Source organism: Chlamydotis macqueenii, chromosome 5, assembly GCF_036417535.1.
Source record: "Chlamydotis macqueenii isolate bChlMac1 chromosome 5, bChlMac1.mat, whole genome shotgun sequence".
NCBI lineage: Eukaryota > Metazoa > Chordata > Aves > Otidiformes > Otididae > Chlamydotis > Chlamydotis macqueenii.
In genome coordinates this window covers 13,541,404-13,568,074 of record NC_141560.1, presented here as the reverse complement: position 1 = coordinate 13,568,074, position 26,671 = coordinate 13,541,404, and the positions used below count along the sequence as shown (strand labels likewise).

The following is a 26,671-nucleotide window of genomic DNA, read 5'->3' as shown; positions in this document are numbered from 1 at the left end:
TCTGGAGCAGGCCCACAGTAGAGGTGTATTTCAAAGGGATGTTGTGTGTGAGTAACAGGTATATTTCTGGGATGAATCACAGCAGATAAAATTTGAGGTATAAGATGGACTCCCTGTTAAATGGTGGAAAATGCATACACAAAAAAGCTTGGTGACTGGGTACGTCCTAATGTGCTTCAGCTAAAGCTCACCTCAGCAAGCAGTTGCAAGACAAATGTGTAGAAAAGCCTGTCTTGTTAGTTAGTGTTTGGGATGATTTAAGGGCTCATAAAGTCAGGTGTCCTTCAGAGCCGCAAGATGCTTGCGAAGGACCTCACTAATGTTGCCAGTTGCAATTTTGGCTTGCAAAGTTTTTGACTGCCCCACATGAGGGGGGCAGCTCATGTTTTAGCTTATTTTTCAAAACATTTATTTTTCTCAGCAAACCAGAAGATTTGGCCTTTGGACATAGAATCCTTCAGTCTTCAATCTTAACCGGTGCTTTGACTAAACCTCCAGTGGATATATATGAATCCAAAGACTCCCGTAGGTTGAAAGGGCATACAAGTGTTTATGGTTTGGAAATGGGTTGTAAGGAATAATGCTATGGCAGATATTCAGATTTTCCTCATGTGTGGGTGTTTTTGTTTTTATTCTTTTTTTTTTTTCTTGCATAGCTTAGGGATAGGGGATTTAATCTAAATTTTTTCAAGAGTGTAAAATGAAAGCATACAGTCTCTCAGTTATGAACTGGAAGGGAAGCAGGTATCTACCTGGAGGAAATTAAGGGTAAGAGTTACTTTTACCTCCTTTAATTGCAACTAAAAGCTTGCACAACTAGGCTGTTTGAAAATTACCTTTTGTAGATTCTTTCTTAAGTGAAAATATATTGGTGCACAAGGAAGAAGGTATGTGGCTGGTTGATTGCAACACTTGAGTATACCTGATCTAGGATAAATATCTGCTTAAGAAACTAGATCAGGTCCTAGAAAAAGAATACTAGTTTTCTTTCATACCAACTTTAGTCTAGCCAAATCAAATTACTCCAGCAACAGTTCTTCCTATTTTGATCCATTTAGCAAAACAGGGTAGACCATGAGGTCAAGCTTCATTATGGTTTTAGTATTTTATCAATTGACGCATGAATATGGTTGAAATGGTACAGCTCTGTTTTACTGTTAATAAAAAATGCAGAGGATTTATTTCAGTAAGAAAAAGCACTCATAATAAAATGTAAGTAGTAACAGTGAAAGATACCAAGAAGCAATTTAACTGTGTTAGATATAAAGTTTTGTAGACCTGAAGAATGTTTTGTGGATATTAGAACTTGCCTTTCTTCCAATTATATCAATGTGTAGGGTATTATTTTTCACTGCAGACCTTGCCTTGTTTCCGATTTATTTATTGATGAAATGGTTTAGCTTAAAATCACATTCTAGGCCAAATACGTTAAATTTGATAAAACTGTAAGTAAGCAAGCTTTTACTATCTATCCTATATATTATTGTGCATATTATGTCACTAGTATATTTTCTTTTTCTGTTAGTGATAGCCATTTTTCTAATTAGTGAGGACAGCTGTAGTACAAAAACTGCAAAATAGTTGCACTGAGGATCAAAATGTCTTATTTTCCTCTGCTTCCCTCCCTTACTGCTCATGAACATACATAAATTCCTGAATATTGAACAGTTTGCTTCCTCGTGATTTCAAAGCCTATCTCCGCTAGATCTGGCCCAGCAAGTTCTCTGGTTCCCTGCTCTCCTGCTGTGCCTACCAGGGTCATATGGTCCCTTAGATCCTTCATCTGTCTCCGTGGCTGTGGCGTTCGATACGGCATGTTGCCATGGGTAAGCTGCTATTTTTCTCTGGCTGTTTTTTTTTTTCTGTCAGAAACAGGGTTTAATTGCACCTTGTGCTAATCTAATGGTGTTTGGCACACTTCTGGGCTTTAAGTTGTTCTTTAACTATCCACAGATCAAAAGTCTAGCTAATAACAGCTGTTAACACCTGTTTTCCAGCATAATAGTGTATATATTTAATTTTACAGAACAAACACATCTCTGCAAGGTCAACTTTGTACACTTGCACCTTAGTAACTTTCCCAGTATGCTACCTGTCCTGCACCTGCAATGTTCAGGCTTTCATCCCTTGGATGTCTTGCTGCTTTCTTATGTAAACTGTAAAAATCTATATGCAGAGAAAGGCAAGGACAAGAGGACAAAAAAAAATAAATATGGATAGTGTCATGCTGTGGTTGCAGAAATAAATTAACTGAATTTCACCCCAGTAGGTTTACTGTTACTTTAAAACTTGGAAGGGTTGTACCTGGGTGCTTTTCTTCCTCTTGTGCTAATTGAGCATACTTGTGGCTGCAACTTGTTAACACTGGTATGATCCACCCAATAACAGGGTGGGTCCTAAGAAAGAGTGGAGCATGGGCACTTTAATAGTGGGTGAGTTTTCCTTTTGGTGAGTTTTACTTTCGTGTTCCCTTCAGTTGTTGGGGTATTAAGGGAGCATTTCCTGCCCAGAGTTGATGATGCTTGTGGGAAGGGTCTGGGGAGGCAAAATACAGTTCTGACTTGGCTAAATTGTCTGAGGCACCAAAATCTATCCGGAAGGAACTGGATCATGTTTTAAAAAGCTAGCTTGATTTAATAGTTAAGTTGCACAGATTTCAAGCAACTGATACCAGACTAGGCTGAAAGCTGGCTTTTCCCCTCCTTTTAGGCTTGTTGAGTAACCTCCAGTGTCTGCTACGGATTATTCTTTTATGTTCCAGAGGGATGAATTTCTGGAGATAATGTTTTAGTAAATACTGCAAGTATAACATTGTGTAGCCCTTTCTGTTTTAATGATGTTACCAGCTTTTAAGGAGACACTGTTTGCTTATTCCAAGTATTTGTTTCTGTGCCATAGGTCAATGTTGGTACTTGACCGGATCTGCCCCGGTTGTGGTTAGTTGAAGTGGTGGCCTTTCCCTTGTCTGACTAGCAAACTGATGCTTGACAAGATTTCTTTGTGTATTTGTGCTTTAAGAAGATGAATTAGTGGAGCCAGTACCTAAAATAACCTCTAATCCGTAACACACACACACACACACCATCCTGCTTTTACCGTGTGGCTTTTTATTTGGAATATTGATGCTCTTTGGACTAAATTCACTGTCTAAAACCAAAAAGCCACAATCTACCAAGCTTTTTGCTAAGCTTGTGTGTCTTAGAGCCAAGCACTCTTCTGATTCAGCTACGAACAGTGCTGTTGGCAGACCTGGCACTTGATTCTGATGTGACTCTGCAGGGACCCTAGACTTGTCTTCTGTGGGTCTGCAGCCTTGCTGCTGATCAGCACTGCTTAAACCACATAAATGCAGAATGTGAAGGGTCCAAGCATGCTGCCAGCTCTTTGGCTCTAAAAGCAGGACTGTTCTCTTAGTAGCTGTAATATCTTCAAGTGAGGTACTTGGTGAAAAGCCCAGTTTGAGCTCAGGCACTTTCTTCTTTGCTTCAACAACCTGATTCACTCTAAGCCAGAGGAAGGCACCATCCTTCCCCGTGGTGCATGGAAGGCAGATGGGGAACAAGTTTCTTCAAGCAAAAGACAGAAACTCCACCCTCTTGCAAGGCAGATTTAACACAAGGAAGCATCTGAGTAAAACACAAGAAACCTTTAAAGAACCAAAGTCAAAATTTTAAAAAAAAATTTATTCCTTCAATTTTATATACAATAATTACAGACTACTGTACAAAGGTGTAAATGGTCTTTGTTGTGAGGAGTTGTACATATGCAGCTTAGTAGACAGACTTAACATTCAATTTGAATCTCAGTGCAAATAGGCACTAAAACATCCAACATACCTCCAAGGTATAAAAAGACATACCAGTTTTACAGGTTTCTCCAGCATATTTTGTTACAGTGCAAAATGCTACAAGATAAGGTTTCTTTAGAAAATTCATATAAATTAAACACATATTGCACTTGTCCCAACCAAAAGTGTAACAAGTTGTACTTACTCAACTAGTTTGATATGTTTTAAACATCCCTCATACACATGCACTCCTTCCTCCTGGCTATTTGTGCCAAATATGTGTAGTTCTTACTCCAAATCTTAAATAACTGTGTATAACTCTTTGACCAATGCAATCCCTCTTGAAAAGACTGCTAAAAAATTAAAAAAAAAAAAAAGCCAACTAACGTAACCAGAATATTCTCCAGAACCCTTTTCAGTCTTCTTTCCAGTAGCACTGTAACTAAATACATTTTTTTTTTTTTTTAAAATTCATAATGCAAGTATATTGAACATTAACCATTTCAGACACTTACACCCCTACAGTCTGGAAAGGTATGAAACCTCCAGTTCTAAAGACAAACGTGTTTCTACAGTACTTCAAGCTGCTAAGCTAACATTGCACAAAATGTTCATGGTGCAATACCACAGGTAGGACTTTGACTTCTGTACATCACTGGCTGGGAGAAGTGGTGCAAAGTTGCATTAACTTCAGAGAACAAAGTCTACTTGGACCGAATCTAGTCAATACAGTCCATGCACCCACCAAATGAGAAACAGAGGAGAAGGCAAACACCACCAATCTTACAAGCTTTGAGTTTCCCTAAATCCTTACCAGCCTTGAAATTTAAAGGAACAAGTGCATATGAGTGCAGATACTAACTCTGTGCGTAAGATATTTATTCAAAGCTAAAAGGTAAGGGAGTAGCTTAGGAATAAATCATTTTGGTTTTAGCAAGCCAGTACGAACAAAGGTGATACTAAAACCACTGACACACAAAAGCAGAGGAAATGTAAAACCCATGACAAGCTGAATGCTAGACCACATCTTAAACAGTTCAGGGTTACCTGCAAAATGCTGCCAACACTTTAATTTCCTCCCCCTACTTGACCCTAGAGGACTATACTTAGGCCTGTTGTGTACAAAAAGAGCATTTACTTTCGGAAAACACTTCTACATTCAACTCAGTCATTTAGAACATGGGTGGAAGAAAACCTGATTTCTGGTACTACGATGTTCTCCAGATCCTCGTCTGGAGCTCCGACAGTAACTGTACAGTACTTCCTAAAGGCAAGTCCCCATCTTACTTGGATACTACTAGATATGAAGTCCTTAATAAGGCAATATGCTATTTATACAAGTAATGAGATGAAATCCTAATTTGATACATTTAGGAATTCTTTATGCAGGTAGCATACATTTACACCACTTGTGTGGGTCAAGAGTTTACGTTTAAAAAAAAATCCAAACAGCCGGGCTTTGGGTCAGGAGAACCGATAGGTAGCGTTCATAAACTCGAAGGCTGCTGGATTACTGGACCTGGTTCACATTCATGAAGGTTGTCTTCTGACCTCATGTACATTAGGAAGACAGTGACGGTAGCAAAAGTAGCTGCGTTGACAGGAAAAGCACGGAGAAGTGTGGAAGTGAGACCTCTTGTGAACACCCTCCAGCCTTCCTCGTGGTAGCTCTTTTTGACGCAGTCTAAAATGCCGCTGTACTGTGTAATGCCCCCGACTCCATCGGCCTGAAGCCGGGATTTGATTACATCCATGGGATAGGTTGAGAGCCAGGACACAATTCCTGACATCCCCCCCGAAAACAGCAGTTTGGGAATAACGTAACTGTCTTCAGCTTCACAGCCTAAATACCTGGTCATGCAGTCATAGGTCAGGAAGTAAAAGCCAAAGCTTGGAGTCTCTCTTATGAATGTGGAGACCATGCCCCTGTTGATACCCCTCAGCCCTTCCTTTCGATAGATTTTGATCAAACAGTCTAGAGAATTTTTGTAGTTCTTTGTTTTCTGTTTGTATTCACCTGTTCCTTGAAGCTGCATCCTTGTCTTTGCTAGCTCCATGGGACAGCAGATGATGCACTGGATAGCCCCCGCCGCTGACCCTGCAAGGAACTGGTTTAGAGGAGTGTCTTTTCCAAAAGCACGAAGTGTGTTTCCTTGGACACCAAACACAAGCGCATTAATGAAGGTAAGTCCCATCATTGGTGATCCAATACCTTTATAGAGTCCAAAAGCCTAGGGGAAGAAGGAAGGAAAAGCCCTTTAACAGTGGTGTCAATAACCTTCTGAAATTGTGCAGAATATGGCCTTTCAGGCTCTCCCTTGTGCCCTAACTTTCTAACAGTTGCCAGAAGATCAGTACAGTCTTGCTTCGTAATAGTAATTTGATCGCTGCCTAGGACACAAACATCTAAACATTTTTAGCAATACAAATACATAGCTGAACACATCCAGAAAATAATCTTAGTCCATCCAGAGAAAACGCTTCTGGTGGATTTTATACTTTATTTTAAAAGTACCTAAAAGCCTAAAGCTACCCTTTTAGTTATGGTCTTGGAAAAAAAAAAAAAAAAACAAACCACCAATTTTGACAGCATTGGTGGACAAGGGACAAGCAACGGACATCATCTACCTGGACTTGTGTAAAGCGTTTGACACTGTCCTGCACAACATCCTTCTCTATAAACTGGAGAGGCAAGAGTTTGATGGATGGACCACTCTGTGGATAAGGAATTGGCTGGATGGCTGCACCCAAAGAGTGGTGGTCAACAGCTCGATGTCCAAGTGGAGACTGGTGATGAGTGGCATCCCTCAGGGGTTCGTGTTGTGCCCGGCCCTGTTCAACATCTTTGTCAGCAACATGGACAGTGGGATAGAGTGCACCCTCAGCAAGTTCGCCGACGACACCAAGCTGCGTGGTGCCGTTGACATGCTGGAGGGGAGAGATGCCATCCAGAAGGACCTGGACAGTCTGGAGAGGTGGGCCTGTGCAACCTCATGAAGTTCAGCCAGGCCAAGTGCAAGGTTCTGCATGTGGGCCATAGCAATCCCAGGCACAAATATAGGCTGGGTGGAGAATGCATCAATACCAGCCCTGAGGAGAGGGACTGGGGAGTGACGGTAGATGAGAAGCTCAACATGAGCAGGCAATGCGCCCTTGCGGCCCGGAAGGCCAACCGCATCCTGGGCTGCATCAAAAGGAGCGTGGCCAGGAGGTCGAGGGAGGTGATTCTGTCCCTCTACTCTGCCCTGGTGAGACCCCACCTGGAGTACTGTGTCCAGTTCTGGAGCCCCCAACATAAAAAAATACGTGGACCAGTTGGAGAGGGTCCAGCGGAGGCCACAAAGATAAGAGGGCTGGAGCACCTCTCCTATGATGACAGGCTGAGAGAGTTGGGGCTGTTCAGCCTGGGGAAGAGGAAGCTCCAGGGAGACCATATAGTGGTCTTCCAGTACCTCAAGGGGACCTACAGGAAAGATGGGGAGAGACTGTTCAGTAGGGCCTGTTGTGACAGGACTAGGGGTAACGGTTTCAAAACAGAGGGAGGTAGATTCAGACTGGACATTATGAAAAAATTTTTTACACTGAGGGTGGTGGAACACTGGAACAGGTTGCCCAGAGAGGTGGTGGAAGCCCCATCCCTGGAAACGTTCAAGGCCAAGTTGGATGAGGCTCTGAGCAACCTGATCTGGTTGAAGATGTCCCTGCTCCTTGCAGGGGGGTTGGACTAGATGACCTTTGAAGGTCCCTTCCAACCCAAACCATTCTATGATTCTCTGAAAATTAGCTAGTCAAATAATTTACTACCTTATTTAAAAAGTTAACTTAAAAACATAAACTTCCAAGTCGGTGATCTTCAAGAAGTTCCTGGCAAACTTCTGAACATAAGTAACCAACGCTCACCAGAGAAAACGGATGCAAAATACTTAACTTGTGTGCTGAAACTACAGTATCTGCCCTGTGGTCAGGTGAGGTTGAGAGTACGCTTTTCTCTTGATCTTCAATATTTGTAGGGGTTTTCTTAACATCTTTTCCACCCTTCTGATACAAAATATACGAAGATATAAAATATGCGAAGAATTACTTTTGTACTTACAGATTCTTGCTTTATGATGGACTGAAAGCAATGGAAGGTCCCACGGTAGAGAGGTTTCTCTACATTTTGAACTTGTAGACGAACCTACAAAAAGTTATATGAGATACTGATGTCAAGAGCAGCTTAACTGGTAAACTAGTGTCTTGTACATATATGGCTGTTTACTATAGCAATGTATACGCAAGAGCACAGGCTGGACACTGGAATGCCATATGTGGCAAAAGAATTTTTAAAATGTGTTTTGAATTAATTTTGGGGGTGAAAACATGAAGGGAGGAGGATTGTTAACTTCTTGTGATTATTAGAAAAACAATATGTGGAAGTACAACAGGGTACACCGTTATCTAGAATTTCAGACTGAAGTTTTTCAGGACTGGCTACAATAAGTACTTTCTTTAGCTGCCAAGAATACTTCTGTTCATACTAAGCAATATCTGTACAAACCTGATAGAATTTAATAAAAATTTATTTACAGGTCAAGCGTGAAATAAGTATAACTGTAAAAGGATGGAAACTTTCAATAATACCACACACAGCATTTCTGGCTACCAGATTTGGGACCCTTCACTGAGTCTTTGGGGTTTTTTTTTTGTTTGGTTCCCCTCCCCACAGAGGGCAGTTGGAAAGAGATTCTTAAAATGTCTGTCTTTGCACAAGGAAAGGAATAAAAAACCACTTGTCCTTTTTAATTTTAGTCTATTTTTTTTAACCTGCTGAAAGGAAACAATTTGTGAAGGTGCGACTGTTTCAAACCTTTAGTGTTAGTAATTGATTAACTTTTCCAAAACTGGAATGGTATGTTCTGCTGGACAGAGAGAAGCTACTGTGACTGGTGATGTTAGGAGACAGGCCCTTTTCCTGGACATTTTTTAATATTTAATGGGAAAAATCACCCAATTCTGTTTTTCCTGCCAACTCGTCCTCAGCACACTTAAACCAAAAAAGCCTCAAAGCTAACTGGTTCATGTGAAGCCCTACACTGCAATGAACTCCACAACTTGGTTTCACTGGATTGGAGAAGTCGAAAATCTGTCTTTGGTGCCCAGCATGGAGGGCTGCAATGTTCCTCATAAAAAATGCTCGTCAACTATTTAACGCTGCTGCTGCTGCAACTCCAGGGCAAAAAACTTCAAGGCTCTTATTCTGAACAAAAGAAAAGATTATCAGGTCTTTGTGAGAGATTCCTGACTTTAAAGTCTCTTTATCTCTCTTTGCCTAAAATAGTAATAAAGACCACCACAACAATGGGAGACCTATAAGATGATGTGGGTCTAGAAGAGGATTTAGGACATGGTTTGTCAAAATTCTATATTCAGGTTAGCTTTCTCTGAGGTAAAAAAAATATTTACTGTTCCAGTATTTTGTATATTCCTGCAACATGTAATTTTATCTTTCATAAATCAGAACTTTACTTCTCAGTGTCTCTTTAGTATCCACGTTAGTGTATGCTGGTCATACTGGGAGGCTTAGATCACCTCAGGTCTTCCAAGATGGAACAGGGTTTTAAAACATCTTAGCGTTAAAAGAAGGCTTATGGTAGGATTCAAAGAAAATAAATCCTTTGTTGCTCAAAGTGACATTTGAGGGGTAGACAGATTGTTAAAACTGTTGAAGCAGCAGACCCAAAAGCAAGCCATAAATCTTAACAAGCTGTCAGAACTGCACAAAACAGGGGGCTTGCTCCATTTTTAGTTTACTGCTATTGTTTCAAACCCTGTTTGTGAAGTCAAGCTTTGGTAGAATTGCAGCTTAGGAACCTTCTTACTTTAACTTTTCTATACACTTGTCTTCAGTAGTTTAGAATTCATCACATTCTGTATATAGGCTGAACTTCCTGGTGGCATGCAGCTCCCACTATTTTTGTCTAAGTAGCTTGCAAAATATTGACCAAGTAAGCTTTGTTGTAGGATAAAAATATTTAGAAAGTTAAGTACTGACACTCTTAGGCTAGGAATGAACAACAGCTTTTTTATTTGAGCAGAGTGATGACCACATAGGGGTACCCACACCAGCAAACTGCCAGGTCAGGTGGTGAATGCAGAGGAAGCTTTATTTATTTATGGGTATTAATGCCAAATTCAACAAGCTCTTTAGTGTGTACAACTATAGGGAGGATGAATCATGTGCAACATTTAACCCTCTGTTCTGTTCATTGCACAATGTTCTTGCTTCCTTCTTATTTGAAACCACCATTATTAGGGCTTTAGGTCCAACAGTAACACACTAATTTCATATCACTAGAGACTTGTGTAAAGGTACTCAAGACTAAGCAAAAAATCCCCAAATCACAACACCCCCAAAACAGTCCAAACATTTAATGTGTGAAATGAGTAATTTAGAAGTGTTTGAGCAATGAAAGTATCCTCCAAGTACATATAGTGGGCAAGACCTCAACAACAGTGTGCCTGAGATCCAGTTTTAGAGCCACTGTGTGTGGAAGTGTATACAGCCAGAAATGCTTACAGAAGAAAGGTTCAGAGTAAGACTTTACATTAAAAAAAAGTTATATTCAAACCCCGCTCCCTCCATGCCATAGCTGTATAAGAGGGACACATCAGTTTAAAACTAAAAAGGGGAAAAGCTTCATAAGTCTTTTAGGTCTTTATTTGAACTATTACATTTGGGAATAAATTAAGACTGAGAGAAACAGAAGTGTTCACCTGGGCTATACTTACTAGGTAACTCTCCCGTGATGAGGCTTATCTGTCATCTACAACAAAGTAACACTTTTGCTGTTAATGAAGACAGCCCCTAGCTCAGAAAGTAAAGGCAGTTAAAAGCAAAAAAGCAATTTTATACATTACATCAACAAACCAGGGATAAGGAGTTTGCCAGTTCTGAAATCAGCTCAGTTGTGGATTTCGCAGGGTGACTCCATCAACTTAATTGTGTGTCCCACCATCCCCCTCCCCGCCTTGTGAAACATGATCACTGGCCAAAAAAAAAAAAAAAAAAAAAAAAAAAAAGCTTAAAAAGCCAGGACAGATGTAAAATTCTGGCTTCTCTAAGCAGCTATCCCACTGTTGAGTTATATCAAAGACTTACAGTCTAAGGTGACTACCAGCTAGCCCTTTTAAACACTGCAGAACTATAAAAGGGGTTAGTTCTTAACACACATACATAAACAAATTATGCAATGTTTTTTTTTTTTTTAAGAGTTATTATAGTGTTAATTTTCCCCACATACAGTGGTGACTATGCCAGCTAATAACGCAACACTGGTTTTTGTTAGAGAAAATACTAAACAGGTAAATGCTTATAATATCTTCTACTGGGTATTAAAATATAGTGTGCCACACTGGATTTCATAAAATGTTTAAGGTCAACTGCAAACAAACTATTTTGCTCTATTGTAAAGCCAGATGCTTTTTCTAAAGCCAACACATCTATTTTGCATTAATACCTCTGCTGGAACTAGCACGGGAGCCCCAGTTTTGCAGACACTTAAATATTTAGTTTCATGCACTGGAAGTTGTTGCACTTTAAAACAAAACAAGAAAACCCCACATGTGCTTAACTTTAGTCTGAGCACAGAATTTTAGCGATTTTGCTGGCTTGACACATCACCTTAAGTTAAGCATGTAAAACTTGGCAGGATAGGGGGAGAGAGAAAAAGACAGCTGGCCCTGTACTACTGTAAAAAACATGCAAGTCTGGATAATATTATTCCGGAAAATATAAACTAGAATTCAACCCAATTACTTAACAGTCAAGTTTACCATACTCTGAGAAACACATGTACAGTTTTTAACTATTTGAGCAGCTTGCACTTGACTGTTGAAAACTGATATCCACTAGCCAGGAAAATCTGTATTGAATTAACCATGTGCTAGAATACAGAATGCGATGATGACCTCAGTAACATTATCAGCCTTTTGCATATCTAAATTCAGCAAGGTAGAGGTATTCCAAATATAGCCCTAGCGGGTAGCACGCTGCCTGCTGCAGTCAAGTGATCTGGTGTATTAACTTAGCAGGGAATATACTGGCATCCCTTCTTCTATTCTTCCAGTGCAATAATTTGGATGAGGCTGCGAAAAAGTGACTTAAGTTGTCATCCCATTCTGAAAAATGGGCTTGGACCCCTGGGTGAAAGGGCCACCAGGAGATTTCAAATCTCATCTTTGAACAGGTCTTGGCTACCCTTAGTATGCATAACACATACAGCTAACAGACCGTCAGAAAATCAATTTTAACTTGCAAAGTTATAAAAATATACAATAATACTTGAAGGGAAGAAAAAGACCCCAGACAAGCTTCATGCTGTGGATTTTTATCCACTTATACCCTTCGGCTAGGGTAACAAATTAATGCTTGAGGAGTAAATTGCAGAGCTTAAGGGGGAAACATAACAGAAATTTTCAGCCTATTAACAAAGTAGCTTTGAGTTACAAACACAGGGAGAGGCAGTTTTATCAGTTAGTGATCAAGAGCTGCAGAGAAGCAAACTTAGAACAAAACTAAGTTAAATGTAAGATCGTATTTTCAAATACATTGTTACTGCACTGATGAACTTGCAGCTTAGGCCCATATTTGTCATGTTACTGGGCTGAATCATACATACAAAGAATTTTTTTCACTTCTGAAGAGCTGGAGACTGCAAATCTATAAACAGTGGTTGAGGAGGCTCGCTCCAAGCTTTCCAGCACAGATTTAAGCTCCTGCACTGTCTGGGGATTTATTTTTTCCTCCCCTACTCCTTGGAAAAAATTAAAGTTTTCTACTTAGAAGCAAAGGTATTTCATAATCAACCCACCTTAACAGTGTCAAAGGGGTGTCCTACCAGCACACCAGCAGCACCTGAAACACAACAAATGCCATGGTTATGACTCACACCTTGCTTCCTGGGTCTGGGGCTACAGTAGTCCAAGCACAACCATCAGCATTACTGGTAGGTAGAGAGCATCCTCTCAAGTAAGAAGATGAAAGATCTACAGCTCAGGCCTTCAGGCCCCTACGGTGCCTTTATGCTCCCGGCAAGCTTCTGAGCCCCACGCAGAGGTTGAAGCGAGTGACTACAGAGCTACCACATCATACGGGATGTTCAGCAGTAACTCCTGGCCTCAGCCTAAGGCAAGCCCAGGGAGCAGAAACCGCAGATTTCCTCCAAAGCACAGTATTGCATGTGCATTCCGCTCTCTGGAAGTGTAGAAAATCTGGGAGCTTCCCTAGAAGAGGAAGAAAATCTCTGCTCTTGCTCTCTGCCCACAGCCTTTCCAGATGTGATGTTAGCACCTGCAGAAGGACCATACATCACCAAAAACCCTTCCATCAAAAACCCTCTAGTGTCACATGCAGGCCTATTAGTTACACTGCTTAATCGGAGTAGAGGCATTTTGCACTGACAAACACAAGTACTGGCTGAAGCAAGGGGTCCTCTAGCTTCCTACTTCCATGAACCAAAACTGAAAGTTCAGTTCATTTATGACCACCTCACATTTACAGAATGATCGCGTCCCTCCCTCTCCCTGAGGAGATGTGCCAGGGATACAGTGGCCGCTCCAGGATGGAGCAGGCCGGGCTGGTCAAGGCCTGCACAGCAGCAAGATGGCCCAGGTCACGGAGTCGGGTGCTGTGTTCGGCAGGAAGAGAACAGTGGGACAATTGACCATGCGGGACCCCTGGGGAGGCAAGGAGCACTGGGATGGAGTCTGAGAGAAGTCGCAAAAACAATTAAAAAAAAAAAAAAATCTCATTGCCAGGGTGGCAAGGAGAACGAATAACTGAAAAGACGCGAGAATAAATCTCCTGAGCACCATCTAACAACGGCTAAAAATAGAGGAAGGAAGGCCGTAAGCAGATGCCCAGGGAAGAGCACGACGAGCGTACGCACTCTGTACTCCTCTTCCTCACGCTCAGGCTCTCCGCCGGCAGCGGTTTCGGCCCGGGGGGTCCCCAGCCGCTGCTCTCCCTTCGCCAACCCCGAGAGCTCCCTGCGCACCGCCCGCCGCTGCGGCACCGCCGCGGGGAGGGACAGCCCGCATCCCCCCCGCTCCACCCCGCGCCAATACAGGAAATCCCCGAAATCTCGCTCCGCGCCGGCGCTGCCCGCGGCCTCCCCCGCTCCCCGCCCGGGCTCAACCCCCACCTGCAGCGGGGCGGCCGCGCTCATCCCCCTCTCCACCGTGCCCAACGCGATTCTCCCGTCCCAAAATAAAAGCGCTGCGCCCAGCTCTCCCCTTGCCCCCCTTTTTTCCCCTCCCTTTTTCCGCTTTTAAAAAAATTTTCTATTTCACCCCCATTTTCTTTTTTTCTTTCCCCCCTTTTCTTTCCTTCCTTTCCCCTCCATTTTTAATTTTCCTTTTTTTTTTTTTCCTCCTTTCTTTTTCCTTTTCCTTCTTTTTTAATTCCCCCTCCTCCCCCCAAAAAATTTTCCCCCGGCTCCTCACCACCGACGCATCCCGCGAGGAAATCCAGAGCCATGCCGGCACCCTCCCTCTACAACGGGGGACAGCCCTTCCCGATGCCGCTCCCCGAACTGTCGCCGCCCGCCGCGCCGCCCGCCCTTTCTATCGCCCGTCCCCCCCCTCACCCCGCCCTCGTCGGAGAGGGGTCGGGCCGCGCCTCCGAAGGGGCGGGTAGCGGGACAACTCCCCCCACGTCCCCATCAGCCACTGGTAGCAGCGTCGGGGCGGCTCCGGGCAAAGGGCGGGACGGGGATGGAGCTACCGGGGATGGAGGGAGGTGCTGGACGCCCCTTCCGCGGCTCCGGCCCCCCCCAACCCACCAACCCTTTCCCTTCTTTGCAGCTCTATGAGAAAACTAACCATCTGCTGAGGCAGAAGAAACGGCAAACAGACATTTTGGAGGCTGGGGGTGTGGTGTTTGGGGCTAGGGTGGGGACAAAGCATCCCCTCCTGCGGAGCATCAGTAGCCCCAGAGTTGGTTTGGGTGGTTCGGGGAGGCAGTCCCCGGGGCATCTTGTTTGTTTGGGTGAGGGGTCTCCGGGTGCTGGTGGTTGGAAAGCCTGCGGAGCTGCTGTGGAGTGTCTGCTTTTAAAGAGGTGAAATGCCTGGAGCACCTCTCCTATGAGGACAGGCTGAGAGAGCTGGGGCTGCTCAGCCTGGAGAAGAGAAGGCTCCGAGGAGACCTGATAGCAGCCTTCCAGTATGTAAAGGAGGCTTATAAAGATGAAGAGAGAGTTTTTACCAGAGCCTGTAGTGATAGAACAAGGGCTAGCCATTTAAACTAAAAGAGGATAGATTTAGACTAGATATAAGGAAGAAATTTTTTTATGATGAGGCACTAGAACAGGTTGCCCAGAGAGGTGGCAGATGCCCCATCCTTGGAAGTGTCCAAGACCAGGTTGGACAAGGCTTTGAGCAACCTTGTCTAGGGAAGGTGTCCCCGCCCATGGCAGAGGGGTTGGACTAGATGATCTTTAAGGTCTCTTCCAACCCAAACCATTCTGCGATCCTATAAGCAGACTCCTCCACCCAGTGTTGCCCCAGAGAGGGGAGGAAGGCTTGCAGCAGATGTGGCCTCTGGACTGCCCCCATGGCACAACTGCAAGTGTGGGGATGAGACCTCACCTCTGATGGTCAAGGCCCCAAACCAGTACCTGGGGCTTGGCAGAGCCCTGATCTCAGACTCATACATTGCTGCTGTGCTTCTCCTCTCCCCTGCCAGCTTTTCTTGTTTTGTATTAACTCTATTTTCCTACTAACCCTACCTTGCCTAAGGTGCTGTGATGCCAGAGCCTTTAAAAAGCAAACTCAAGCTGTTGACAGTTTCAGAAGGGACCCCTGTTTAAGCTGCTTGGTTTTTTTTCTGTGGGCAATATCTGGGAAAGGGGAAATACCAGTGGCCTAGAACAATAAGTAGCCCATTTGAGTTTTGTTAGAGTAACATGATCTCTCCAGGGCCTGCAAAGTCAGCTTTTAGAGAGCCAGTTCCAGAAGCAGAATTGAAAAGAAGCTGGATTTTTTTTTTTTTTACTTTTTTTTTTTTAAATTGCTTTCTGTGGTATGGCAGTGCTTTTCTTGCTGTAGCAGCTCAGTACACAGCCAATAAAATCTTGCAGTGGAACAGCATATTAAAAAACAAGCCAGCTTTTACCTTCCGCACAATGAAAACAAACAAATGAACAAAGACAAGGATGCTTTCAAGGAGGTCTGAAACTACCACTACAGAACAAATCCTGAGAACCTACCCCAGACTTAGCAACTCTTGGACCATCATTACAATTAATAAGCAGATAAGATGGAAGTGCAAAGCATTTGATGAATCCCTGCCCGATCTTGCTGTATCACGCACCATTCTGCCTGCTAACAGGGACCTTAGACCTGGCTGAACCCATACACCTGCAGCCAGTCCTTAAAATCAGACAGGAAGCCCTGATCAGTCCTTTTTCCCTAAACATTTTCTCCAAGTAGAGCTAGAAGTGACTTTCTGGGAATCTCGTCCGCTCTGGCATGCGCAAGAGGAACTGTGATCATGCATATGGCTTGGAAGGATCAGCTTGGCCTAAAACATTCCTGGCCAAAGTTTTTTTAATCTATTATTCAGATCTTCTGATCTCCCAGGCAATCTGCCCCAGAGAAATTATCTTCTCCATCAAAAGCGTTTTGTAATTTTAATGTTCACCCACAAAGGACAGGAAAAACAATTTATTTCACCCCTATTTGCAGACACTTTTTCAATTATCTGAAGACAGTTTCAAATCTTAGTCTTTTCTTCCCTGAATTATATTGATTATTATTGTTTGATCTCTGATTCTTGTTGCCCACCTCTTCGGTTGATCTGGAGTTTCTTGAATGGACCCCTAAGACCTTGGCTGAGTGAGTAACAGGAGATTACCTTGGGCATTTGCAGTCAAGACTCTTGTTCGTATTTCTGAGGATGAGATCAGATATAAGCAAGAGCCCTTTAATAACGTAACGTAACATGACATAACATGACATTATTGACTTATCGGCGGCCTGTGATGCATGAAGTGCCCTAGACCATTTTCAGTAGGTCAGCTGCATGCCGCAACGCTGCCTGTCTTGTACTTGCAGTTTCTTTCTGCATCATCACTCCTAACTGTCCATCCTAAATTGCTTTTTTTCCAGATTGTTTTTCCAGTTTGTCAAGATCGCTTGAATTCTAATCTCGCTGTTGATGTTTGTGCAGCCCCTCCCAGGTTGCTGCAATCTGCAAAGGCCCGTCTTGTTCCTGCATGCTTGAACTGCTCCTAATAAGCTGCATTCAATGCCACCAAATGTTTTATTCAGTGCTGCTGAAGCCCACTGCAGCAGGCACGTACTTCGAAGGGGGCGGAGGGACGCTTTGTAAGTTAGCACAGAGAACATCAAGGGCTCACTGGTATGAAGTCTGAGATGTCAAGGGTTGGTTCACTGAGGAACCAGCATGGCTTTAGCCCTGCTGGGGAATCTCCCTTTTGTTCGTTTTTTTCTTCCTTGGGGTTTTGTTTTGTTTTCGGTTCAAGTCACGCTTCTGAGGCAATGTTGTATGAATGTAGAGGAGTCTATTAAGCTTGTATGGGGGGGGGGGCAGTGAGTCAATATAGGTGCTTATGTTTGTGTGTGGCTTCCATAGGAGCTTTGTGATACAGGGAAGCAAGTCGTCTAGCTCTTACAATTTGGTAGTATTACTTAGGCCAGACATTTTGCCTATTGATCCAGAGCCTTATGTGTACAGTACAGATACAGTTTTGGAGAGCTAACGTCTTTAACCAGATTTAGTGGCTTTCCTCTTCTCTCAGGCTGTTTTTCTAGATTGTTCAAAAGCTATGGCTGATCATGCATCCGCTTTGTTGATGTGTGATGCCTCCGGCTCAAAGCATGATTCAGACGTCTGTTGGGAGCTCTTGTGCCCTTCAGGCTCCGTAGATTTGGCTCAGCTGTGACCATCTTTCCTTTTATTCTGCTGAGGCGGATCCAAACATAACTTACAACTGTTTGGGATGCATCCCCTAGAGAGCTGGAGTGAGGGGCTGTGCTTTCCCTGCTTTCTTCTTCTTTGGGAGCATTGAGCTTCCCAGCTGGATGGTGAAATGTGGACGGCGGCTTGGGAAACATCTAGAGCCTACCAGCACGTACAGCAGCAGCACTGCTACATGTCTGAGAGGAAAGGTTAAAGTTATAATTTAACATCATCCTTCAAAGACTCTCTTGCCTTTGTCCCGTTTTCTTTTAGGTCTGAATGGGGGCAGTTCAGGTGGAAGATACTTTGCAGATGATGCTGGAGGGATGAGGTAGGAGAGAAGGTTCTCCTCCATTCTTATGGCAAGAAGTGACTCTGTTGGCCGCCTGCTGCCCTTGGTGGCACCCAGGGAAGATCTAGGAGAAGGTGAGCCCAAACGGAAACCCAGGAAAGGGAACTGGGAGAGCAGGGAGGGGAGGAGAGTAAAGAAGCAACAGGGCAGAGTTAACACTGCAGGTAAATGAAACACAAAGAGAAAGAAACAGAAATGCGGAGTTGTGATAAGCTTGTAGAAATTCTGGCTGCAATGGCATGCAGTAAAATAGACACTGTTGACTCAGGTGTTTCAAAATCTTTGCGTTTGCTTGTGAATTTGGCATTGACAATTGGCTGTGTCCCAGTATACATGCCCCACTAGAATGTGGAGGGTGGTGGATGGGGGGAGTCTCCCCTTTGCTTCCCAGAGCTTCACTGGGGCTTGGCCAGCTCTGTGACTACCTGGCAGGAGAATTTCCTTTCATACAGCCTTCTGCCCTCAGCTCTTTCCTTGTCTTCTAAGGTAGTGGACTGCTGCATCCTCATAGCTTTTGTACTCATCATCTCACCCAGAAAAAAAAAATCATCAGTTTCTCTTTTTATTTTGAGCTGGGACTGGATTTTGACCTTTTCCTTCCTAGCACCTGCTTCGTTTCAAAGACTCTTCCGGGCAGCAACTTTCTCTCTGTGCCCTGTTTATGATGTGAACCTAGGTGACATTTAGACTATGCGCACGCAGCCGTGTGAATGTTACATTTACACTAGCCGGCTGCTTGCCAGGAAAAGCTTGCATTTTCCAGAGACTGCAGTCTAGCACAACTAGGCTTGAAAATCAGCTAGTGCTTCACCGCATGGCTGACCGTAAAAAGCAGCAACAAATAAATCCAAATGGTGAAATGAGGGAAATACCGGGACACAATATTAAGTACATAAGAAAAACTTTGAAGCTGAACTGCTCTGTGGAAACACCCAGTCTCTGAAAAAGATTCATCTCCAGGTGAATTCACTGAATAGCATTGTGTGGATCTGAGTCCATTTTCTTTGTTTTTCTAAACCCTGTTGTATTCATTGCTCCACTATTTGTACTCATTGCCCCACTTAATGTTATGTTGTTGACTCAGGTCATTAGGATACTCCAGATCCTCAGGATGCAGGAAGACAGAGCGGTTAAGGCATTATTCAGAAGGGACTAGATGCCTTTATTATCCATTAATGACCTTGGGTGGCTTTAGGGTATTCTCTGACTTTGTTAGCCCACTGGCTTCAAACATGCTCTATATCAAATAGAAAATTCCCAGCCTGATAAATCCCCTTGCTAAGTCGAGTGTACAAGAGTCAAGTGCGGTTGAAACAGAGCTGCTTTGCTTATAGATCTGGTGATGGGTAGGGGCTTTGAAATCCCCTAAAATGTCCTGGTCATGATCCCAGGATGTAAGACCCCTTCTGTTCCAAGGGAAATCATGGCAGGTAAACAACTGTCTAAGCTAATATCTGAGGTGCTGGGTTTGAGAGGCAGAGACTGAGAGGTGCTGCAGGAAGGAAGTGGCTTAGTATGTTGTAAATTGTAAAGTACTGTGAGAAGTTTGGTATAGCTCCAACTTTGGGTGAGTTTCTTTGCCACTGGCCTCCCTTGGAGAAGACCAGAAAACTTTGCACATGCATGCAGTTGGCTCTACGGAGAGTGGGTCTCAAGCAGTACCCTGTTGCTAAGCTATTTGGCAGCACAGTTTTAAGATGCCAGAGACCACGAAGAGGCACACTGGGATAAGACGGTGGGCGCTGAGTCCAGTTACCTGACCGAGTCACTATCTCTCAGCCAAGTAGCTTTACTCCTCTCTCCCTCTGCACATTACTCAGTTACTCAACAGTTATGCTTGTAACTGGTGACAGTGAGCAAAAACTGTTAGGAAATCATTCATAAAAGGAAGACAAAAACTCAGTAGTTGGCATCTTTATAGCATTTTGCAGTCAGGAGTTACAGACAATATAACCTGAGCCTCAGGCTTTCTGTGAAGTAAAAATGTGCAGTTATGCCCATTTCATAGATAAGGAAACTGATAAAACTGATTTGTCCTCGGGGAATAGAAGGCAGAGCTAGGCCAGCCTCCTCTCTCTGCCTCCTGTTTTTGTTTTTAAGCCATCCTGTTCTCACAGGAACATTTCTGTGAGGCAAACGGTTTTCCACTGCCGACAGCTATACAAATATACTTTCAGTATGAGTACTTGAAATCCTCTGGCATAGTGTGTAGCCACATGTAAAGTCAACGACTGGGAGACTAGGTCTCCAGCTGAATCTAAATGCTGAGTTATTCAACAGTGTAGACACACAGTATGATGCACTAGTCAGGAATGAATGAGAGGAGATAGCCTAAAAAAGTGGGACTATGTTGTGAGGCAATGCCACTAACGTTTATGCACAGACGTATTTTTAATATCTTGGCCTGTCTTCAAGGCAGCTTTCTGCTGGGTCACATGTGGACTTCCAGTTGTCATGTGGGCCTGTTGTTGTGTTAGTTATACAGAAAAGGCACCCATTTCTCAGAAACTGAAAGAACAGGCTTGGCAGAGTAACTAATGTGCCTCTACAGAAACTTCCCAAGTACTCTGCAAGACGGGTGCTCGTATGGCTCCTGAACTAATGCCAGGAAAAGAGGAGCGTGGTAAGGGAGGCTGTCAGCTTCGTATGATATTCAGAGACTGGTGCTGTTAGTACTGGTGTCTGGGTGTTCTTTGCTAATGCTGGGGGTGCTACTGAAAAAGCTACGGAAACTTCTGGCTTAGACCTCAAATTTTGCTTCAGCTCGAGCCCATGGAAAAAAATCAGGTTAATGTTGGAGGCACAGAATTGAACACTTGCTGACCAAAAGGGTCTGTCTTTCTATGAGGACTGTGTACACTGCTTCCAAAGATTTACAGCAGAGATCTCTGAATTAGTATTGATCAAGATAGCATGGGTTTCAGTAGCTCTTTGGCTCCAACAATATGGGGATCTTCACTGGAATTAAACTTGCTTTGTAGCAGAATTTTTAAGGGAGATGCTTTGGTTTTGCTTGAATGCATTAATTAATTCAGTGTAATTTCACTTGTTTTCTACTCCTGCAAGATAAAAAAAAAATCTTAAATTCTTTTTTTATATATCCCCTCTTAACATAAGCTCATAATAATGCTGGTATTTTGAAAAAGTTCTTTTTTCTGAACTCATTTGTGCCAGGTTTGCCAGTTAAGTATCTTTGTAACAATCTTTCCCACGTGATTTTAGCAGCTGTTATCAAAGTCCTAAATAATAATGCTTTACAGTTCTAGAGCTGAATTTTCTTCCAGATTTCCAAGTAGATCTGAGGTTGTTAAATCACATCAAATCAGGTATTTCCAAAGGGAAGAGACTGTTGGCTAGGCAAAATGATGTAGCATCTCATACAGTTTTCACTAGCGTACAGCAGATATCTGAGGGAGACACAGTTTGAGAATACTGGAGAAAAATGCACAGAGCCACGGTCTCTGGAATGGCTCACTGCAATGGCATTATCAATGGATTTGGGGTTTGTCACCGTTCCTACCGCAACAGCTGTGTTTTACTGCCTAATGCCTGAACTACCCCTGCTGAAACCATTGAGAGTTGTACATTATCATCATGAGAAACAAAGAGTCCGTTATTGATTGTCGGGGAAGAGGAAGCTGGGAAGGTGAGTGCCTCCCTCTGCTTCTGGCTCTCTCAGCCTGCTGCCAGGTCACCAACTAGCATCTTCTGTTCATTAAAGTGCAGACAATGTGCAAGAGGTTGGAAAGAGGCTCAAAGTGCAATTGTAAAGTCAATAACAGTCCTGACATCCTCTCCCTCTATTGCAGCCAGGAGTCCTTCCAAAGTGCTAGCAATGTCGGCTGGCATAAAACCCTTTAGAGTAGTTGACTGACGGGTGCACTGTCACATTTCCTCTTTCTTATTGTAAAGATTAGGGTTTGGGGGAAAGAGTTATGTAGCACTTTAAAAGAACCATGAGAGCAATGCCATTTTTCGTATTTATATATCTATGTGTTTGTATTTTCACATGAGCGTTTGTGTAGGGTGCGTGCTAATGTTACTTCTACCTTTTCCCGGGATTTACTCCTGAATGGACACTTATGGCTTTCTGAGAAGTGCCTGAATCCTTGCAGTGACTTCATGGCAGTGGACATACAGCTCATTGGTTGTGCTGATGAGATTAGGGACAGGAAGACTGAGTGACTTGCCCAAAGCCAGAGAATCTGTGTCACTTCTCAAATTACTGCAATCATCTTCAATCCTCTTGGAAATGTATTATTTTTCCTTCCCTTGGAAATGCATGTAGGAACATTAGAACCTTCTATCAGCTTTCCAGAGGTGAAACCACTGACCACTTATACCTGGCTAAAAGTGATGCAGTTGCCAATGCTCAGAGTGGTTTCCTTACCAGTTTTGTTTGTTTTGCTGTGAAATTCCTGCTGTGAATGTTTGAGTCCTTGGAATTATTGGTTTTTTCATTGGTACCTGAGATAAAAGACAATGTGAGACTTTGATTTGAAAATCCGTAACACAGCTGGAGCCAGGAGGTTCCACCCCCCTTTCCACCCACCACCAGGCAAGCCAAGCGCCGGGCTCTGCCAGCTCAGCGTTGCCGCTGTCGCTCTTTCCTGTTCCGCAATGTGCAAACAGCCAGTGACGTAGCAGGGTAGCACTGTTTGAACAGTCTCTGCAGTCAAGGATTTTTCTAAAATAAATTGGACTGGTACTAATGGATATGCATGCGAGTGTGATATCACATAGTGTGAAGTGAATAGAAAATGCAGCATGTTATGGCAGGGAATGAGGCAGGAGCATTTTCTCAGTAAATCTGGCTTGATGAGCTAGCAGGTGGTTGCAGAGGAGAAAGAGGACTGGCTTCTCTTTTGCTTTGCAGGATGGACAGAGTTGGTAGAGTGATCTGTGGAAGGAGAGGGGTAAAGGGATGCCCCTGCTTTTTTGTCTTACCTAAAAGATGCTACCTGACATTGATTTCCTAGCTAAAGTCTCCCTCTCCACCTTTCCTTTTGCTCCATATGCTTGTACCCGTCCTCTGACCTCACTGCCACTTCGACTGTGGAGCAGTTCTCTGCCTGGGTGGGCAGGCAGCTGCCTCCTCCTGTGCAGCAAATGAAGTTCTTCATCCATCACGCGTGGTGCAAAATTAAGGCCTTCCTCGCTTCTCTGAGACTTAGTTTCAAAATTTCCTGCAGATTGCTTCACATCATCAGATCTGTCTTTTCATCTGACAGCACCTTGCATGCTCCACTTTCTCAAAATCCCCTGTGAAATTCACCCATTTTGAACAAAACTGTTTGCTACTGGAGGAAAGGGCTCATGGGTTATTTCTGGTTGAGTGCTATCCCTTGTGGAGGCTCAAAGCATGCATTTCATCTGTCAGATTTCCTAGGGCATGCTTTGAGAAGATCCCCTGGGTTGAGACAAGGTGCTTCCCCTCATCCCTGCATGGACCATGGTGTTTCTTTGCAAGCTGGACTAGCAGTGATCTCTGCCAGTCCTTGGACATTGTGTCAAAGGGTGGCAGGAATGACTTGTATTTGATCTGCTGAAAGCAAATCTTGAAGGTCTTCCTGATAATTCAAGTCTTCTTTGAGTTGGATTTTTTGGGCTGTCTCTGTTCACCTGTGGCATTGAAGGGTGGCCGGATTCTGACAAATGTTCCTAATGAAGCTGGTAGCATATCTCTGAAACCTGGGGAAAAGGAGAGGAAGGTCCTTCAGCAAGGCGTGAAGGGCAGAGAGACCTTAAGGGCTCTACGCCTCTCGGAGGACTCCTGGTACGGGAGGCTGAACCACTGCCTCGGGAATTGCTCTCTTTACCGGGGTGTTGGTCTGTACCATTTCGGGGCGCACCAGCAGGTACCAGCACATGCAGTAACACAGGTTTCATTTTTCCGACGGGGCTTCCTTCACACCGAACTACACCTCGCTCCGTACCTGCTCATGTGCGAATGCTTCGACACTTGGCGCAGGGCTCCTCTTCCGGAAGGCTCTGTCCTCGTCGCTGTCACACGGTGGCCAGGCTGAGCAGGTGGCACACAGCTGACGAGCGCGGCAGTGGATGTTATTTGCCTGTAAGTCCTGGCCAGACACTGGGAGCGAAGGACTGGAGACCACGCTAGCAGCGGCGTTGTTTGCCTGGGGCTCACGTTACCCTGCTAAGCTCCCATTGAGGCAAAAGTCCCCAGCGTAGCTGTGTGTGTGAGCTCCTCCAGAGCTGGCTGCCCCCAGTGACACCTTCACAGGACAAGGTGAAATGCCACAAGCCCCAAAATATTCTTGTTGAATATTCACTCACTGAAGTGACTGAAACCGTTATTAGAAGGCTGTCAAAGTACTTGAATCTGGAGTGAACTTTGTGCTGTATAAAGCAAACCAACATTTTGATAGTAGCGTTGGAGTGAATTAAGATTAAAAGAATTTTAAAAGGGTTAATTTTCTATTACAAAGGGAAGGTCTTTGGGTTGGTTTTTGGGTTTTTTTTTTACAATCTCAGAAGGTTTCATGAGGAAGATTCCCTTTGAGTTATTCAGGTCAGCTAAAGAAGGCAGAAATTTTGCTTAGCCCTGTGACATTTCACAGGAAATACTTATTAGCCCTGACACTTTAGTCAGCCAGTGCAACATGCCAGCCAGTCCCTATTTTCTTGCTGATATTGCACCGGTCACTGCAATATCGTAGAAAAATCCACCCCCGCATGACACCCCAGCCATGTGATGGGAGGGAACGCGTGGCCACGCTTCTGTACCGGGAATGTAGTGAATTTCTTCACTTTGCCAAGAAGCAGCCCCCAAAAAAGCACTATTAATCAGTGGTGTCTAAACAGCGGTCCCCAAGGCGGCGGTGCTGGCTGCAGCGCAGGCTGGATCGGCTTGGCGGGCTGCCCGATCCCTGTGGGAGACAGGAGGCTGTAGGCTCGTGGGCTGCCCCTGCATGGGGGACTGTGTCCTTGTCCCCGTGTGTCGCTGATGTAGCGGGTCCCACACCTGGTCCCGCAGCTGGAGGGGGCCCGCAGCCAGGAACAGCTGGTGGGAGAAGTGGATACAGCCCCTTTGCCCACACTTGGCAGGCATGGGCTGTGGGTGAACAGTTAATAACTCCGGTATGGTCATCCGTGTAACAGGGAAGGGCTACTGAATAACCCAGTGTGTTTCAGCAGCCACATCGGTACCTCTCTAGATAATATTTTACTTCTCTGTTTTAAGTTTTTTCTGTCCTTGCAACATATTTCACTGGAATAAACTATTCTTTCCAGTGAAGAAAGTGTTTTGGGAAGGATGTGTAAGAAATTATGAGAAGCAAGTTGCTGAAGTTTCAGTTCCCAGAAAATCCGAGCCCTCGTGCTGAAGTCTGCTCTATGTCACTGATGTATCAGCCCATCCAAAATACAGACTTCAGTGAGAGACAGGTTCCTCTGAAATGTGCGGGAGACAGTGCCGGGGACTAAAGTCCTCAGCTCCTCTGTGAAGCTGACCCAGGAGGACAGCAGCCGTGAAATTGTCTTCTTGCTTTGCTGCCAATGTGCCTTGGCTCTGACCCGGGGAAACCTCTTCAAGAGCAGTACAATTCAGGTCACGGCTTGGCAAGCCCTCCACTGCATTAGGACTTCGGCTTCCAGGTTCACCCTGGGTAAAACTTAACCTCCCTCTGGTACAGGGCTGCTGTGCAAAAATAGGCAATATGGCATTTTCCTGAGCTCTTGACCAGCAAGTCTCTCTCTGTGCTTTTCTCTTTCCCCTGCCGAGATCACCACTCTGTGCTAGGTTTAAATTAGGAAGAAAAAATTAGGTGCTGGACCAGACTTCTGACAAAATCCATCTCCCATCTCCCCTGCAGGGTAAAACACTGGAGTATGGGCAGCAGCAATAGTGATTCCTGCTCCGCCGCTCAACTCAGCAAGGAGCTGACACTGGAAAGGGAGTTGGGAGACTGAGCAAGGAGTGAAGAAGCAGAGCTCCTTCAGGGACTGCGAAAACTACCCCGCACTCCTAAAGGGAAGCAAACACTTTGTACGTGGTTGGATTTATTTCTGGGCTTACGTCAAGTGTATACACAATGAGCAGGTAATAATCCATGAGGATCTGGGTAGAGGTTTAGGGTCAGCTGTGTGGGTTAGGAAAAACAAGGAAAATTCCTTGGGAAGAGCACAAGGAATATTCCTTGATGGGAAGAGGGTCTGCTCTGTCGGAAGGAGGAAGGGTGGGCTGGGATGGGGGGAGGAGGTGTCTCATACACAGCCCCCTGTGCCTCTTCTCCATGGCACAAGGCAAGAGTGTCCTCTGGCAAACAGGTGTGGAGGCTGTCTCCTGGGATTAATGAGCACAACAGGGAATGGCCCCTGCACAGCCAGTGTTACTCTGTGAGGCACCACCCCTTGTGATTTTCCAAGCAGAAAGGCACTGGGAGCAGCGGCTGTGGCGCAGCGTTGCAGGGTTTCGCAGGATTACTTATTCACTGTGTTCCTGGAACAGCTCCAGGCCTCAGTCTCTGCCTCCAGTGTACAAATTCATCAAGTACCCACAAGGCTCACAATCCCCAGGGGCAAGAGAAGGCAGCGGGAAGGTGATCCATAT

At 44.3% G+C, this 26,671-nt stretch overlaps 1 protein-coding gene and 1 long non-coding RNA gene across 2 annotated transcripts; one reads left to right on the top strand and one right to left on the bottom strand.

Moving 5' to 3' along the window:
* Window positions 1–1,446: 1,446 nt before the first annotated feature.
* LOC147600497 (uncharacterized) lies at window positions 1,447–7,968 on the top strand. Its single transcript, XR_015258763.1, has 3 exons — window positions 1,447–1,826; window positions 5,839–5,971; window positions 7,883–7,968. It is a non-coding gene; the product is annotated as an uncharacterized LOC147600497 (long non-coding RNA).
* Window positions 3,666–14,338, bottom strand: SLC25A29 (solute carrier family 25 member 29). Its single transcript, XM_086749613.1, has 4 exons — window positions 14,270–14,338; window positions 12,637–12,680; window positions 7,881–7,964; window positions 3,666–6,018 (listed from the first exon to the last, which is right to left on the bottom strand). The coding sequence occupies exons 1-4, from the start codon at window positions 14,301–14,303 to the stop codon at window positions 5,275–5,277; spliced, it is 906 nt and encodes a 301-aa protein (XP_086605739.1). The 5' UTR covers window positions 14,304–14,338; the 3' UTR covers window positions 3,666–5,274.
* Between the last annotated feature and the right edge of the window lie 12,333 nt (window positions 14,339–26,671).

What these genes read in the sequence shown, in the direction of transcription:
- SLC25A29 (XM_086749613.1), bottom strand. Translation starts at nt 14,303, where the DNA reads ATGGCTCTGGATTTCCTCGCGGGATGCGTCGGTG. An exon ending in CCTCGCGGGATGCGTCGGTG is followed by an intron (nt 12,681 to 14,269) that starts GTGAGGAGCCGG and finishes GTTGTGTTTCAG; the next exon opens with GTGCTGCTGGTGTGCTGGTA. An exon ending in CCATCATAAAGCAAGAATCT is followed by an intron (nt 6,019 to 7,880) that starts GTAAGTACAAAA and finishes TTCTTCCCCTAG; the next exon opens with GCTTTTGGACTCTATAAAGG.